Source organism: Nipponia nippon, unplaced genomic scaffold (genome assembly GCF_047370975.1).
Source record: "Nipponia nippon isolate SJK-2023a ecotype South Korea unplaced genomic scaffold, ASM4737097v1 scaffold_9, whole genome shotgun sequence".
In the NCBI taxonomy this organism is placed as follows: domain Eukaryota; kingdom Metazoa; phylum Chordata; class Aves; order Pelecaniformes; family Threskiornithidae; genus Nipponia; species Nipponia nippon.
The window spans coordinates 26135086-26149193 of record NW_028262413.1 but is presented as its reverse complement, the minus strand read 5'-3'; the positions used below and the strand labels follow the sequence as shown (position 1 = coordinate 26149193).

The window sequence follows — 14108 nt, the reverse complement described above, 5'->3', positions numbered from 1 at the left end:
GTGAGCAGCAGCTGTGGGTGCCAGCAGGACAGCCTGACTGTGGCCAGCTCTGTGGGTGCTGCTGCATGGCTGCTCCTCAGGACCTGAGGCTAAAGCCAGGGCTGAGCTGCTCCTGGCTCTGCTGTGGTGCAGCTGTGGCCTTGACCTGCATGTTGGGGTGGGTGTGAAAGACACAGTTGGCTTGATGCGGAGTCAATTCTCTTATGATCCAACCTGCAGAATCAGGATCTCAAGCAGGGGTGCTGTAAGCGGCTGCAGCACCCTGGGCTCTGATGATGGCAGGTGGTGCAAGGTGGCAGGGCTTTGTGCTGGCCTTGTTCCTGAAGGTCAGGTCTTCCCCAGCATGGCCTCGGCGTGGGCGGCTGTGCTGCTGCAGTGCACAGTTAGATCCGCAGAGCGGCTGGCACTCTAAGCTGCACAATGTCTCACATCCCTGTTGTTTTATTAATCCATGCTTTTGCTCCTTCCACCCTGGGAGAGGCACATTAAACCTGCAAGCAGTTGGGTCTGCAGCCAGCTGAGCCCACACCCTGGTCAGACAGGCCTGGGAGCTGGTCTGTGGAGGGTGACAGCCAGCTGGCTGCCTGCGGAGCTTGTGGGTGCTGCTGGCAAGCTCTGCCCGCAGGCAGGGCTCAAAGCAAAACATGAGGCTCTTCCTGGGGTGGTTGGTGCTCCCTGGGGGTGGCAGCTGTCCTTGAGGCTGTGCCAGCAGGGGGTAGCTGTTTGGCTTTGTGGTCTGCAAGGTGCCTTCTACTTAACAATCCCCACTGCTGATAATTTGGCATAGGTTCAGTGGGAAATGGCTGCAGGGGCAGGCCTTTCCCAGGGAAACTGTGGTCCCATCAGGCTGCTTGGACAGGTGAGGTGGCTGCTTTCCTGCCTCTGCCAGAGCTCAGAGGGCCTTGGGAGAGATCATCGAGAGACCCTTCTCCTGCCGTGGGTGAGGGCAGGGCCCCAGTGTGATGCATGGCCTCCAGTATTATGTGCTCTTACTCAGAAGCTGGGTTTTAATGTGGACTTTCTCTTGCAGTCAAGCCTTCGCATCTCTCCACCTCTGCCCTTCCTGCCCCTCGGTGGGGTGTCAAGAGATCCCCTAAAGATGGGAGTGGGGTCCCGGCTGGATCAAGATCAAGCTGCCCTGGCTGCAGTAACTTCCTCGCCAGCCAGTGCATCAAAAAGATGGCCTGGAGCATCTGCGTGGCCTTCCTGGGATCTCTTGGACTCTCCAGAAGACCCCTTCAGTATCGAAAGAGAAGCCAGGCTTCATAGGCAAGCGGCAGGTAAGTTGGATGGTGGATCTCAGCAGGCTTCAGTGCATGGTAATGGTCCTGTGTTTCTGGGAGGGCATGTAGGTGGCTTCTGTGCAGATAATGTGGCTGGACGTGAGTTTGCAGCAGATCAGATGTTTCTCCATGCACAGGCCTGCTGTGGGTCTACCTGCTGGCAGAAAAGCAGGCAGGCTGTCTGGGCAGCTGCCTGTTGCTGCTGCAGCTCTGCTGAACCTACAGTTGTGGAATATGGGGATTTGCTTGGAGACCTATGGGACAGTGGGAAGTAAATGGTCCTGTATTGAGTGTTGTTTGTGCTTGCCCAAGCTGTGAATGAAGCAACCTGCACCTGGAGTGGGCAGCTGCCTCCCCGAAACTACAAGAACCCTGTCTACTCCTGCAAAGTGTTCCTGGGAGGAGTCCCGTGGGACATTACGGAAGGTGAGCGGCCCCTGGCCCTGCACTGAGGCCTTGGGTTCTGACATCAGGAGGATAGGATGGAGCTTTTTTGGGGATGCTGACTTCTCTCCTTCTGTCTGTAGCTGGACTGATCAACACCTTCCGTGTTTTTGGCTCACTGAGTGTGGAGTGGCCTGGTAAGGATGGCAAACACCCACGCTGCCCTCCCAAAGGTAATATGCCTAAAGGTAATAGCGACACGGTAGGGTTACTCTTTTCCCATGCTATGTTACAGCACGGATGCTGGGATGGTACGGCTGCATGCTGGTGACTGGATGGTACAGAGCACCCTAGGGTAAATGTCCTGCTCTCGCTTGCGTCAGCACCAGGGTTGCAGAGCACTGTCACCTCGAACCTGGCATCCCCACCTGTCCCTAGCAGGGCTGGGCAGAAGTGTGGGGTGGGAGGATACCCTCTCTGGTGCTTCTGGAGCCTGTCTTGGTCTGGGCGATAGCCACTAGTCACCACTGCCAGCACAAGCACCCAAGCATGTGCACCTTTGGCATAAAGCACATGCAGCAAATCCAAATGTGTGTCTGCAGCAAGCTGGCAGGCTGTGGGGACTGGTGAGCTGAGCAGTGCCTGGGGAATAATCCTATCTGAAGTATGTCTTGTGTAAGCAGTAATGAGTTAGGGGGTAAGGAGTGACTAGTTTGTAGGCTCGGTGGTGCCTGATGGTCTTGTTCAGTCACCAGAGCAATGTGAGGTACAGAGTGCTGGCACTGATGGAAGTGATTTTTAAAGCCCTGAACTCATTTCTGGGCCAAGACATCCTAAATGTGAAGCAAAGTCTGTTTTCCTGCAGGCCACACCGTGGCCCGGCTGGTGGTGCCCACTTGTCATGTCTAGATGTGGCTTTGCGCATGGGGGATGTTGGCTGACATGTCACTGGACATGGGCAACCTGCCCCCTTGTGCTGTGATGAGTTTGGGCTCTTTCCCAGCTTGGCCAGGCTCTCTTCGTCATGGGTGGATCTTGTGTAGAGTCTGCTGGGGCAGATGCTGCAAATCACTGCCCTCCCCTAGAAGCAAGGAGATGCTGTGCAAGTACTTTGGGTGGCATCCGAGAGTGATTTTGAGGGTGTCTGCAACCTGGGATGATTTGTTTCTCCTCCACTGCAGTTCTAACAACTGTTTCTTTCCCTTCACCTCTAAAGGATATGTCTACCTGGTGTTTGAGTCAGAGAAATCTGTGCGTGCTCTGCTCCAGGCATGCTCCCAGGACCTGCTGAGCCCTGATGGGCTCAGTGAATACTACTTCAAGATGTCCAGCCGCAGGATGCGCTGCAAAGAGGTGAGCAGACCCATGAGAGTAGTCCTGCAGATGACAGCAGGTGATGCTGCCGAGATCCTTGGAGACAAGGGGATGCACAGTGTTACTCTGCTTCAGGAAAGCAGGGCTGAAGCAGAGCAGCAGAAGTCAAACTGGCTCTTGGCCATCTTTAATTGATGTGTTCCTGTGGTAGGGCTGGACACAAGCAAGGAGGGAAGTGTCAGATTGGTGTTTGTGTCCTTCACAATAGCTTGTCAGGAATTGTGACCTGGAGTTCCTTGATCTGTGGGAGGCCCTGACTTCATGAAGCTGAGCAGCTTTGGTTACCTGGAAAGGAGCACAGGAACAGGGATTTTACTGCTTCATGCTTTGTTCAGCATACCTTTGCTTGCAGAGACAGACTTTGATCCCTTTGGTGCTTTATTAGACTTCGCCTGCTTGCAGAACGAATGGCTTTCATGCTCGCCACAGGCAGATATTTTGGATCCACAGCTGTAACTGCAGCTGCTCCACAGCGCAGCCTTGGCTGGCTGACCTGTGCTCTGGAGGTGGAGGTGCTGAGGCTGCCAGAGGCTCAGGCTGGCCTTCCAGTAAAGGGGGACCTCAGCTATAGATCAGGTACAGCAGCATGAGTTTGGAGTTAAAGAATTGAGATTCGGCTCTTAGCTAGACAGGCACAAACTAATTGCACTCCAGACAGCTTTCCTGGTGTCTGGCTACTGGCAGTATTTTCGTGCTTGGTGATTTAGCTCTGGCAGAAGTTTCTCCTCTTTGGAGCCCTATATCAGCTGTCTAGCAGATGGAAGCTCCTGTTGAAATTGGCGGTGGGTGGGTTATTTCATTGATCTCCTCCAACAGGCTTCTGTGCAGGGAGGCATCTGACTGGGCTGTAAACATAGGTGCAGGTGGTAGGTAAAATCCACTTGTGCGTGGATTGTTTCCTGGCTGCCAGCCCTGATGGATAAGTGTGTTGGATTCCAGTTTGGCTGGAATCCGAGCAGTGTGGCAGTTGTTTTTGTTCCCTTGAACAGGCCTTGTGGGCTCTCTTGAAGTGCCTGGAGCAAGGCTGGACCTCCAGAGCTGTAGTGCCCTGAATGTTGACCCTGAGCAGCAATAACAAAGGGGCATTTGCGAGTTGGGGGTGAAGTCTGAGGGTCTGGGATGGCTCCTGCTGTTAGCTGAGGGCACTGTAGAGCAGCACAGCCTGTGGCTTTGCAGGCTCTTGGCCAACTGACCTGCTTGTGTGTGGTTTCAGGTGCAGGTGATCCCATGGGTGCTGGCAGACAGCAACTTTGTGCGCAGTCCGTCACAGCGGCTCGATCCCAGCAAGACGGTGTTTGTGGGGGCTCTGCATGGGATGCTGAATGCGGAGGCCCTGGCAGCTGTCATGTATGACCTGTTTGGAGGGGTGGTCTACGCTGGCATTGACACGGACAAGCACAAGTATCCTATTGGTAAGTGGTGATCCTGCCAGGATCAGTAGTCACCCACAGCATGCTCTGAGGAGGCTTCAGGAGTGCCCTTTGCTTGGTGCCTCAATGGGGAAGACTGCCCAGGGCACTTTGGGGAGGGCTGGCAGAGCTGATGTGCCTGCAAACTGGAAGGTCCTAGATCGTTCCAGAGCAGCTTGAGATTTGTAATATCTCTTTAGGTGTCGCTGAAGGGTTTTCTGCCCTTGTTCAGTGCTGTTAATGGTCATTAGATAGTGCTGTAGCTGCCCTCCCATCCACAGAGCAGAGGTGGCTGTGAGTCTTACCCTGGCTCCTGCTGCCTGTCAGGACAAACTCAGACCCACTGGCTGCTGGCCCTTCCTGCTGGGGAGGTGCCAGCTGTTGGGCAGCAGGAACAGGGCAGGACTGTGAGCAGCTCAGTTGAACCAGCACTTGTGGGCAGCATCCTGTTCCTGCTGCCCTGTTTGTATCCCCTTCAGGGTGCTGTTGCTTTGGGCTTCCAAAGCAGCTGGTAGCACAAGTGGAGAGGCTTCCCCGAGTCTCCTGACTGGGTCTGCTGGGGGATGGCATGTCCACCTCAGCTCAGGGCATCAACCTTCCTAGGGTCAGAGAGGTGCTGGGGATGAGTGTGACTCTTGGACAGCACTCCCCTCCTGATGGGGCTGAAACCACAAACTGCTGCAGGCATCAAGGCTGCTGCCTCAGCTCAAGAGGAGAGCTGCTGCCCCAAACCATGACCTCTGCAGCCCCTGTAGTAACCCAGAGAGCAGCCCTGTCCCTGTGCCCTGCTGAGACAGCCTCCCAAAGGGGAATTGAGCACTTGCCACTCATGTTACAGGAGCTGAAACATGTCACAACAGTGTCCTGTGTACCTCCCTGTGGCCTCATGAGGCGGGGGACAGCACTGAGGTTACCGGTCTGTGTGGAAAAACCCTACGGCTTTACCATGAGGTCCAGCTTTCCAGGCTCAGGATGCAGCAAGTCAATCTCCTGCATGTGGCTAGGCAGGAGCAATGTCAGAATTTGGTGGTGCAGAGCTGTCTGCTGCTTGTCACTGTCCTTGGACAGCTTTCAGGCTTTTCTGGTCAAGGCTTGGTGCCCAAGGCCTGAGTTTAGGACCATGGTGCTGCAGTGCTTTACTACTGAAGTGGCTTTGTGGTGACAGTCCCAAGGGGTGGAGAATGGATGTATGAGACTTTAAGCAAATTCTTAGTTCCTGTATGACCATGGATAGTCTTGCACACCAAGCTGCCCTGTGAGGCACTGTGAAGTCCTAGAGCATGACCTTAAAACCTCCTGTGGCTTCATGCAGAGCCCAGGTTGTTCCCTCAAGTAGGTGAGATCTCTGGCTCCCAGCAGCAGACTGGCACTTGCACCCTTGAAGCATTTTACAAGTTACAGCAATGTGAACTCAATTTTGGTAACTGAACTGTACCCTAATTTTGTGTTGATTGAAGCATCTCCTGTGCTGAGATGCTGCCCCAGGCTTGCTTGACTGCTGCCCTTGGCTTGGCAGAAGGCTCCTCGAGGGCATACCACTGTGTGTAACCTGCCATGTGCTGAATCATCTCAGGTAGATGGTGATTGTGCTGGAGGCATGTACTGTGAGAAATCGGTGTCTGATTGTACTTATGAGGAGCTGGCTTTGGAACCAGCTGATCCACATCAACAGAGAAGGCCAGATGGCTTTCAGGGGTCCCACTAGGAGATGGAATTGACCCTCTTAGAAGAGGAAGGGTCCCCCTGAGCACAGCTGCAATCCTCGTACACATGCAACCCCCAAACCAGATCCAGGCCCTCCAGCCTGTGTGATCCTACAGGAGAGGAGTAGATGTGTTCTGTGTAATGCTTTGCACTGTGGCTGTCAGTGGTGAGCTGATCTCCAGCAATCTGCTGGCATGCAGATTGTCTTGCAACTGCCGAAGCTCCCCTTACACTGAGAAAAGAAACTTGCAGGTAAGCGCAGATACGTTCTCCTGGAGCTTAACAAAACTTGGCTGGGGACAAGTGGTGCAGGAATGCTGCTGACTGGCAATGAAGCTGCAAAATGCAAGGCTCCAGGATGAGTGGGAGGCTCAAAATAAAAGCTGCTGAGCTGTGTCAGCACCAGCTTATTTCAGGTGCAGGCATGGAGCCTGCTGCTGCACTGCCCTCAGCAGTGCCCTGACAGCCTCCCTCTGTCTGCTTGGCTGCTGCCGGTTCTCCTGGGAGTGCTGCTGCTCGTAAGCTCACATCTTAACCAGCCTGGAGGTGTCCATGGAAAAGCCTTTCTGCTCCCAGCTGCCTGCTGTGCTTTTGTTACTGCCTGGGGAAGGAGGCAGGCAGAGCCACAAGGCCTTGGATATGGTCTCCCTGCAAAAGCTGCTTCTCCGCCAGTGGTGGAATTGCACTGGGGAAAGGGGTGGTGCTGGCAGCGGCTCCCTCTCAGCCTCCACCAGTTCCTGCCATAGGTGCTGGGTCAGTCTAACACTTGTGGTCTGGCTTGTTCCAGGGTCTGGCCGTGTCACCTTTAACAACCAGCGCAGCTATCTGAAGGCAGTGACGGCTGCGTTTGTGGAAATCAAAACTACCAAGTTTACTAAAAAGGTGAGTGGAGCTGATGGGGGTTGAATCTTTGTGTGATGGGTGGTACCACTGAGAGCACTGTGATCTGCATAGCCTGCCCTGTATCCCTGTGGAAGCACAGGCAGGTGGTGAACTGTGGCTCTGCCTGCTGTGAGGGGTGGTGGTGATGGATTTGGGGTATGCAGGGCAGTGGGTTGGTGCTACTGGGGCTGCCCAGGGAGTGGGCAGTCACCCCCAGCACTGCCCCATACCCACTGCCTGGTTCTCCTGCAGGTTCAGATTGACCCGTACCTGGAGGACTCCATGTGCCAAGTCTGCAGCGCCCAGCCTGGCCCTTTCTTCTGCAGAGACCAGGTAAGGCTCTCCCCACCAGCTAAGCTCAGCTTCTGGCTGTTGCACTTGGGGGGATTCCTTAAGGGGGAGCAGGCTCCGCTGCCCGCAGCAGCGTTTGCTTTGTTGTGTGACGATGCCTGTTGTCCCTTGCCAAGTGGGGAGGATGGAGTGTTCACACAAGAGCCCCAGGTGGGCCCTTGTTTTGGAGGAGGTGCAGCCCTCCTGGGGGACAGCCCCAGTGCTTGCTGGCAGGCAAAGGCAGCTTTCCCCCCTGCCTTGAGCCAGGGATGCCATGGCTCTGCTGGTGCTGTGCTGGAGCACCAGGGCCTGCCGTGGGCAGCTGTGTGCCCAGTGGGCTGACCCCAAGGGGAGGCTGCTGCTCTGTGAGCCATGACAAGCTGGAAGTTGGAGTGCTGTCACCCTGGAGTTGCCCTGGGGCTGCCTGAAACAGCAGGGACTCTAGCTGACCTCCGCTCGCTGCAGGCTAAAAGGAGCTCTGCCAGGGTCTGGTGGCTTCCTGTGGAGTTCGGATGGGGGATGAGCTGCAGCACACTGCTCTGCTGAGAGAGATGGCAGGGGGAGTGCAGTGGGTGCTGGCAGAGCCAGGCTGCTGCTCTGTCCTTGCCCAGGTGTTGGGCAGAGGTGCTGCAGCTGCTGCCTGCAGGTGCCCCCAGGTGGCGGCTGCTGCTGGTTGGTGCCCAGATCCTGATCTTCCAACCTACGTAAAAGGGGCCATGCTGGAAGCTCAGCACAACACCCCCTCCAGCAGCATTGCTGGAATTCCCTGTGTCTGCCTCAAGTGGTAGCGTGGGCTTGTGGGCTGCAAAACCATGGAGGGGGTGGATCCTGCTTCCCTGGCAGGCCAGTGTCCATTTGCCTTGCCTTGAAACCCCTACCCCATGGTGCTGCCCCTCTGCTCTCCCTGCAGATCTGCTTCAAGTACTTCTGTCGCTCCTGCTGGCACTGGCAGCACTCCATGGAGGTCCTGCGTCACCACCGCCCGCTGATGCGCAACCAGAAGAACAGAGACTCCAGCTAAAGAGGCCGCGGAGGCTGGGGGGCTGCCGCAGGCGCAGGAGAAAGTCCTTTTGTTAACCTGCCAAGTGGAGAGCGCACGAGCGTGCCTGCTGGTGCCAGACCCAGGCTGGGAACGCGCTTCCTGAGGACTAATGGGGAAAAAATCTTACATTCACGTTTGCACTTGCTGGTCTTTTTGTTTCTGCACTAATGCACAGTGAATTTTGTCGGGTTTTGTTTGGGGGTTTTTTGAGGGGGGGGAGCACCCCTCAAGTGATTCTGCAGTTCCCAGACTTTGGTTCCTAGTTTGCTGATGAGAAGCAAAAAAAAAAAGGGCCATGTGTTGAGAAGGTGTTTATGCAGATGCCTTCACCTAGGTTTTTTATTTATTAAAGGCGCTTTTTTACATTCCTTGCAATACTGATGGTAATAATGCAGGTCTCATTGGCTCCATTTTTTTGCAGTTGCCATACAGTGCCTTTCCATTCATTTAACCCCCATCTGAACGGCATAAACTGAATGTTCAGCTGGCGTTTTTTACTGTAACAACAAGGAGACTTTGCTCTTCATTTAAACCAAATCATATTTCATATTTTACGCTCGAGGGTTTTTACCAGTTCCTTTTTACACTCTTAAACAGTTTTTAAGTCGTTTGAAACGAGAGATTTTTTTCTTTCCTGGCAGCTTTTAACATTATTGCAATTTGTGTCTGGGGGCTGCTGGTGGAAAGTTGTAAATCGAGGGGTTTGCAACAGAACAGGACAGGCTTTTTTGGATTTGAAACTGGACCGGATAAACGATCTCTGAGCTGCTGTATATAGTTTTAAATAGTTTGTTGCACTTTTTTAAGTTGCACTTAAGGGGGGTTGATAGAGGTTTTTAATCACACAAAGTCACAGGACTTACTTTTCTTTTGTAACTAGCTAAAAAAGGGCTGCGTTTCGGTGGACAGATGAAGGTTCATAGGAGCCCTTTCTCTTAGAGGGGACAAGTACTTTTCCTTTCCTTTATGAAATGTAGGGAGTAATGGTGCAGTCGACTGAAATGCTGCTGCTGGGATTTGAGAACTTTATTTTTTTTTTTACTTTCCCCTCTATCAGAAGCTGTGTGCCAAAGAACCAGTGTCATAATTTCTCCCTTTTTTTTTTCCTGCTGAGCTGATGTTGCATTGTTGCATATCCCAGCTGCTCTTTGTGGGGTTTCGTGAAGCTGTGTGTGAAGTCTCTACCTCATTGTAGTATATGCAGGCAAGACTGCACTCTCCTACAGATGCGTGGAGTAAGCTGTGGTGTAGTTTTTGGCACATAATAAACATGTTGCAGCAAAAAGAAGTCTTGTGCTCCTTGCTTGTGTGCTTCTTGTGAGATCTCTACAACCTGGAGGACGGCGGTGCCTCTTGGTTGTTGAAACAGTGGAGAGAAGCTGAGCCTCAGCCCGGCCGGTTGGGGAGCGGATGGATGCTGTAGGTGGCTCGGCAGGAGGGGAGATGTGTTTTTGGATACTGGTTACCAGAGGCTCTGTCAGGGGCTGCCTTGGGAACCCTTGGGAACCCTGGGCCAGAGGAATCGGCCTCCAGATGGAGCTCCCCTACTTACAGCAGCCACTTAATGAGGTTAATTGCATGTGTGTGTTCCTGCCCTCCTGCGTGGAAGGGTGATGCTGTGCTGGGGTGTTTGATGGGGTGATGGGCTCCTGTCTGGGACCTGGCTGTGATGAGGGTGCCCCCTGCCCCTGGGGGGGCTTTGGGATCTCCTGCAGTGCCCCCTGGGGTTTGGGTTGGGTGATGCTCCCATGGGTGCTCTGTATCCTCCTCTATCACGGCCTAATGTGGCACCAGCTGGTGCCACCTGGGGTATCCACTCCCCCCAGACCTTGCATCCTGACTGCTCCTGCCTTGCCCAGGGGAGCGAAGTGGTGCCGAGGGCTTCGCAGCCCGGGGCCGGCGCTGGATGCGGCCCCTGGGACTCCCGGCCGCGCACCGCAGCCCGGGCACCGCCCCGTCCCCCCGCGGACGCGGTGCCAGAGGGCGCTGGGACCCGGGGGAGCGCTTGGAGCCCCAGCCCCGCCCCTAAGAGCCGAGCCCCCTCGGAGCCCCGCCTCTCCCCGCCGCTGCAGGCGCCCTCCGAGCCGCCAGGGGGGCGCTGTGGGCGTCGCGGCCTCCCGGCGGCCCCGCGCGCCTCCCGCCATCCTTTGCTCTCTTTCCGCGGCCGCCGCCGACATGGTGGGTCCTAGCCGCGCCCGCCGCCGCCATCCGCCGCCATCCGCCGCCGGGCCCGCTCCACCCAGGGCGCTGAGCGGCTCCGAAGAGCAGGGAGGAGCGGGGCGAGGCGCTGCGGCCTGCGGCGGGGCGGGGAAGGGGGGAGCGGGGCTGGGGTGAGGCGTGTTGCGGGCTGAGGGAAGCCGGGCCCGGGTCGCCGCGGGGGCCCGGCGGGGCCTGACGGGTGTTTCCCCCACCCGCCCAGGGACGCGTCCGAACGAAGACGGTGAAGAAGGCCGCCCGGGTGATCATCGAGAAGTACTACACCCGCCTAGGGAACGACTTCCACACCAACAAGCGGGTGTGCGAGGAGATCGCCATCATCCCCAGCAAGAAGCTGCGCAACAAGATCGCGGGGTGAGGCGCGGCGCGGGGGGTCCCGGTGCGCGGCGTGGGGGCTCCTGCCGCGGCCTGCATTCGAAAGTGATCGCGGCCTGGCCCGTGGCCCGGTCATCGATAGTGCAGGGAGAGGAAGGCCGGCAGCTTTCCCGTGTTTGGGGCGGCCGTCCCCCACCTCCCAGACCCTGTGGCTGCCGGACATTTCTCCGTCCCTGGCGTTCCCCGGGGCGGGTGCTGGGGCTCCGTCTCTTCACCCTGCTGCGATTCGGGGATTTTGTGGGCTCCGGGAGCGTCGGGAGGTCCTGGATGGTCCCGTGTTCCCCCCCGCAGGTATGTCACCCACCTGATGAAGCGTATTCAGAGGGGACCCGTCCGAGGCATCTCCATCAAACTGCAGGAGGAGGAGAGGGAGAGGAGGGATAACTACGTCCCCGAGGTGAGGCTCTGCTTGCGCTCGAGTGCCCGCTGCGGCGCTGTCTGTCCCGCCTCGAGGGGTCTGCTCCATTGGTGGCCCCAAGTTTCTTTAAAACAAAACCTCAGCCAGGAGGAGCTGAGGAGGGTTTGGGTCAAGGAGGGCTGAGGCGGATTTTGGCCTCCTGTCGGGGCGCTCCCTCCAAAACTGCTGCCTGGGGCGGGAGGGGCAGCTGACTTCTTGCATTTCGACTCTGCTGCCGGCTGGCAAATGCTATCCCTCCTCGGTTTCCTAACTTCAAATGAGGGAAAATACAACTCGATGGGAGGCAGGAGGATATTTCAGAGTGGCTTAAAACCTGCTGTACAGCAGATGTCGCTGAAGAGAAGGAATTGGTGAAACCCCCTCTCATCTTGAACCTGCATTCGCAAGGGGTTGAGGTCTCACCCGTGACTCAGTTGTTGTTAGTGCAGGGAGAGGAGCTCCAAAAGCGTTTCCCGTGTTTGGTGGGTTCAATCCCGTCCCTTCCAAACCCTGTAGCCTTCAGACACGGTGCTTCTCACCCCTCTTCCAGATCTCCCTAGTTGGCTTCTGGTAGAGCTGTGCAAAAACGCTCAGTTCTCTTACCTCTGCTCTTCCAAATTGTCAGTGCTGGAGTTTGGTTATGTGGAAGGTTGTTTTAGCGATGATCTGGGAGGAACAGGTATGATGGTAGGATGTCACAGGAGCCGTGGCAGTGCAGCAAGGCGGGCTGGTGCTGTTCCCCCCACCTAGAGATCTGCCTCGGGAGTAGCCACCCTGTTTTACCTTGTTGGTTTTGTAGCCCAAGGTGAGGTGATGCGGCTCCCCACAAGAGAGAGGGCTCGGTTTGGCTCCCTCGCTCCTGGCACCTGGAAATGAAGAGCGAGACACTGGCAGCTCTGTGCAGCCCCTCTCATAGATGCCTCAACGCCCCAGATTTTAGATGTCAGCACAGAGCTGACCAGCATGGCTGGTGTCAGAGGCTTGGAGAAACCGGCTGGGGCGACTGTCCATGTGTTGCACGTAGTGACCTTCCGGCTGCCTTTCGAAGGCAGAATGAGGTGGTGCTGGTGGGAGAAGTCACCCCTTGAGGGACCCCGAGCAGGGAAGGAGCACCCATGCTGTAGCTGTCGATGCAGCATTAGCTGAACCCACGTTATTCATGGTTTCTTACAAAAATACTGGTGTGACGTAGCCTTTTGGGGATGGAAGCGCGTGGAGAACAAGGTCTGGGGTCCGAAGGGGGTTGGAGGAGGTTGCTCTGGGCTTGAAGAGCAGGAGACCTCAGGTCCTGGGGGTGGGACAGCCCAGGTGGTCACTTGGCATTGCTCTCTGGCACTGCGGTGGTTGGGCTCCAGCCTTGGGGACTTGCGTTGCAGGACAAGCGCGAGTGTCGGTGGTGATCGCCGGGACTGGTGCCGTTGTGGACCTGACCGCAGCTCCTCTCGGCAGTGTTGGTGTGGAGCTGGTTAGGCGTTGGGTTGCCAAAGACTTGCCATAAAAGAGGCTCTTCTCCTTCTCTGCTGCCGGGTGGCCTCTCGTGGTGTTTTGGCAGGAGAGCTGGACTCCATCGGGGTCCTCCTGGCTCCTGTGGCTGGAGCCCTTCCCCACAATGGGCAGTGAGATCTTGTTTGCAGTGGGACGGGACTGAAGCAGGTGTGTGGGGACACCCTGGTGGCAGCAGGGACGTGGCTGTGGGGCCTCGTCAAACTGCATCCGTCTCTCCTCCGTCCCCAGGTCTCTGCCCTCGACCAGGAGATCATCGAAGTGGACCCAGATACCAAGGAAATGCTGAAGCTGCTGGTGAGTGGCCCCAGCTGCCCGGGGTGACCCTGCCAGGCTGGTGGCATGGCCGCAGCAGCAATCCCACTTGATGGTGTCGGCTGAAGGCTTTGACGCTCTGGTCACACAGCGGGGGTCGCTCCACCCTGGGACCTGCAGGCAGATTAATTCCTGTACGCTCTTGCGAGGGGAGAGGCAGGGTGGCTTTGCCCGGGACCCTGCTAGCAGAGTGGGTGTGCTCCTCGTCCTCCTCCCGCAGCACCCTAGGGTGCTGAGCCGAGAACCTCCTCGGCAGCTCTCCCTGGGTGGAGGTTCACCCATAGAAAGACCAGATTCCCCCCACCGATGGGCTGATCTCCAGAGCAGGGTGGTCATATCCCCTTCTTTCTGGAGACATGAATCCACCCTTCGTGCTACCACAGCACCTTCACGCTTCCCACTCCTCCAGGGAGGAATCTGCCTCCGCCCTCGGCGGGGTTGGGCACGGATGGCGGGCAGGGCGGTGTGACTGATCCCAATCCCATGCTGTTTTCCAGGACTTCGGCAGCCTGTCCAACCTCCAGGTGACGCAGCCTACAGTGGGGATGAACTTCAAAACGCCCCGAGGAGCTCTCTGAGCCCGTCGCTCTGTGTCACTTTTCCAATAAACATGGGGAAACCATCTCAGCCTGCCTGGTCTTTGGAAGCCTGTGTCCCCAGGGATGAGGAGGGAGGGCTGGTTCCTCGGGGTGCCGCGTCCCAGATAGAGGTGTCCGAGGCTTCAGAGGGTGAGGAGGACTCAACACTTTTACGTTTACCAGCATCTTTTTGGGTTCTTTCCTGGCTGTTTGGGGTGTGAGGTGCAAAGCTGTTACTTTACAGGCTCTCCTGCGGTACGCAGCCAGGAGAGGAGAGCCGTGGTGGCTCCTTGGAGCTTGCCAGAGCTCCTCACC

General features: G+C 56.5%; 2 protein-coding genes and 2 non-coding genes across 9 annotated transcripts in view; all 4 read left to right on the top strand.

The window, feature by feature from the left end:
• Positions 1-9678, top strand: part of CPEB1 (cytoplasmic polyadenylation element binding protein 1) — a 42435-nt gene extending 32757 nt beyond the window's left edge. For 4 of the 6 annotated variants that reach the window (XM_087743669.1, XM_087743674.1, XM_087743672.1 and 1 more), the window contains 8 exons: positions 1031-1280; positions 1596-1709; positions 1811-1915; positions 2884-3020; positions 4255-4453; positions 6942-7036; positions 7289-7369; positions 8277-9678. In XM_087743669.1, the coding sequence (XP_087599795.1) occupies positions 1031-1280; positions 1596-1709; positions 1811-1915; positions 2884-3020; positions 4255-4453; positions 6942-7036; positions 7289-7369; positions 8277-8387 (1092 nt within the window). In that variant the 3' untranslated portion in view covers positions 8388-9678. The remainder of the gene's footprint in view (positions 1-1030; positions 1281-1595; positions 1710-1810; positions 1916-2883; positions 3021-4254; positions 4454-6941; positions 7037-7288; positions 7370-8276) is intronic. The other 2 variants (XM_087743671.1, XM_087743670.1) reach the window with 2 other exon arrangements.
• Positions 9679-10475: 797 nt separating this feature from the next.
• Positions 10476-13837, top strand: RPS17 (ribosomal protein S17). Its single transcript, XM_087743403.1, has 5 exons — positions 10476-10586; positions 10828-10979; positions 11292-11397; positions 13132-13197; positions 13713-13837. The coding sequence occupies exons 1-5, from the start codon at positions 10584-10586 to the stop codon at positions 13791-13793; spliced, it is 408 nt and encodes a 135-aa protein (XP_087599529.1). The 5' UTR covers positions 10476-10583; the 3' UTR covers positions 13794-13837.
• LOC148050239 (small nucleolar RNA SNORA71) lies at positions 11032-11162 on the top strand. The gene has a single exon (XR_015701740.1). It is a non-coding gene; the product is annotated as a small nucleolar RNA SNORA71 (small nucleolar RNA).
• LOC148050238 (small nucleolar RNA SNORA71) lies at positions 11791-11923 on the top strand. The gene has a single exon (XR_015701742.1). It is a non-coding gene; the product is annotated as a small nucleolar RNA SNORA71 (small nucleolar RNA).
• Positions 13838-14108: the final 271 nt, after the last annotated feature.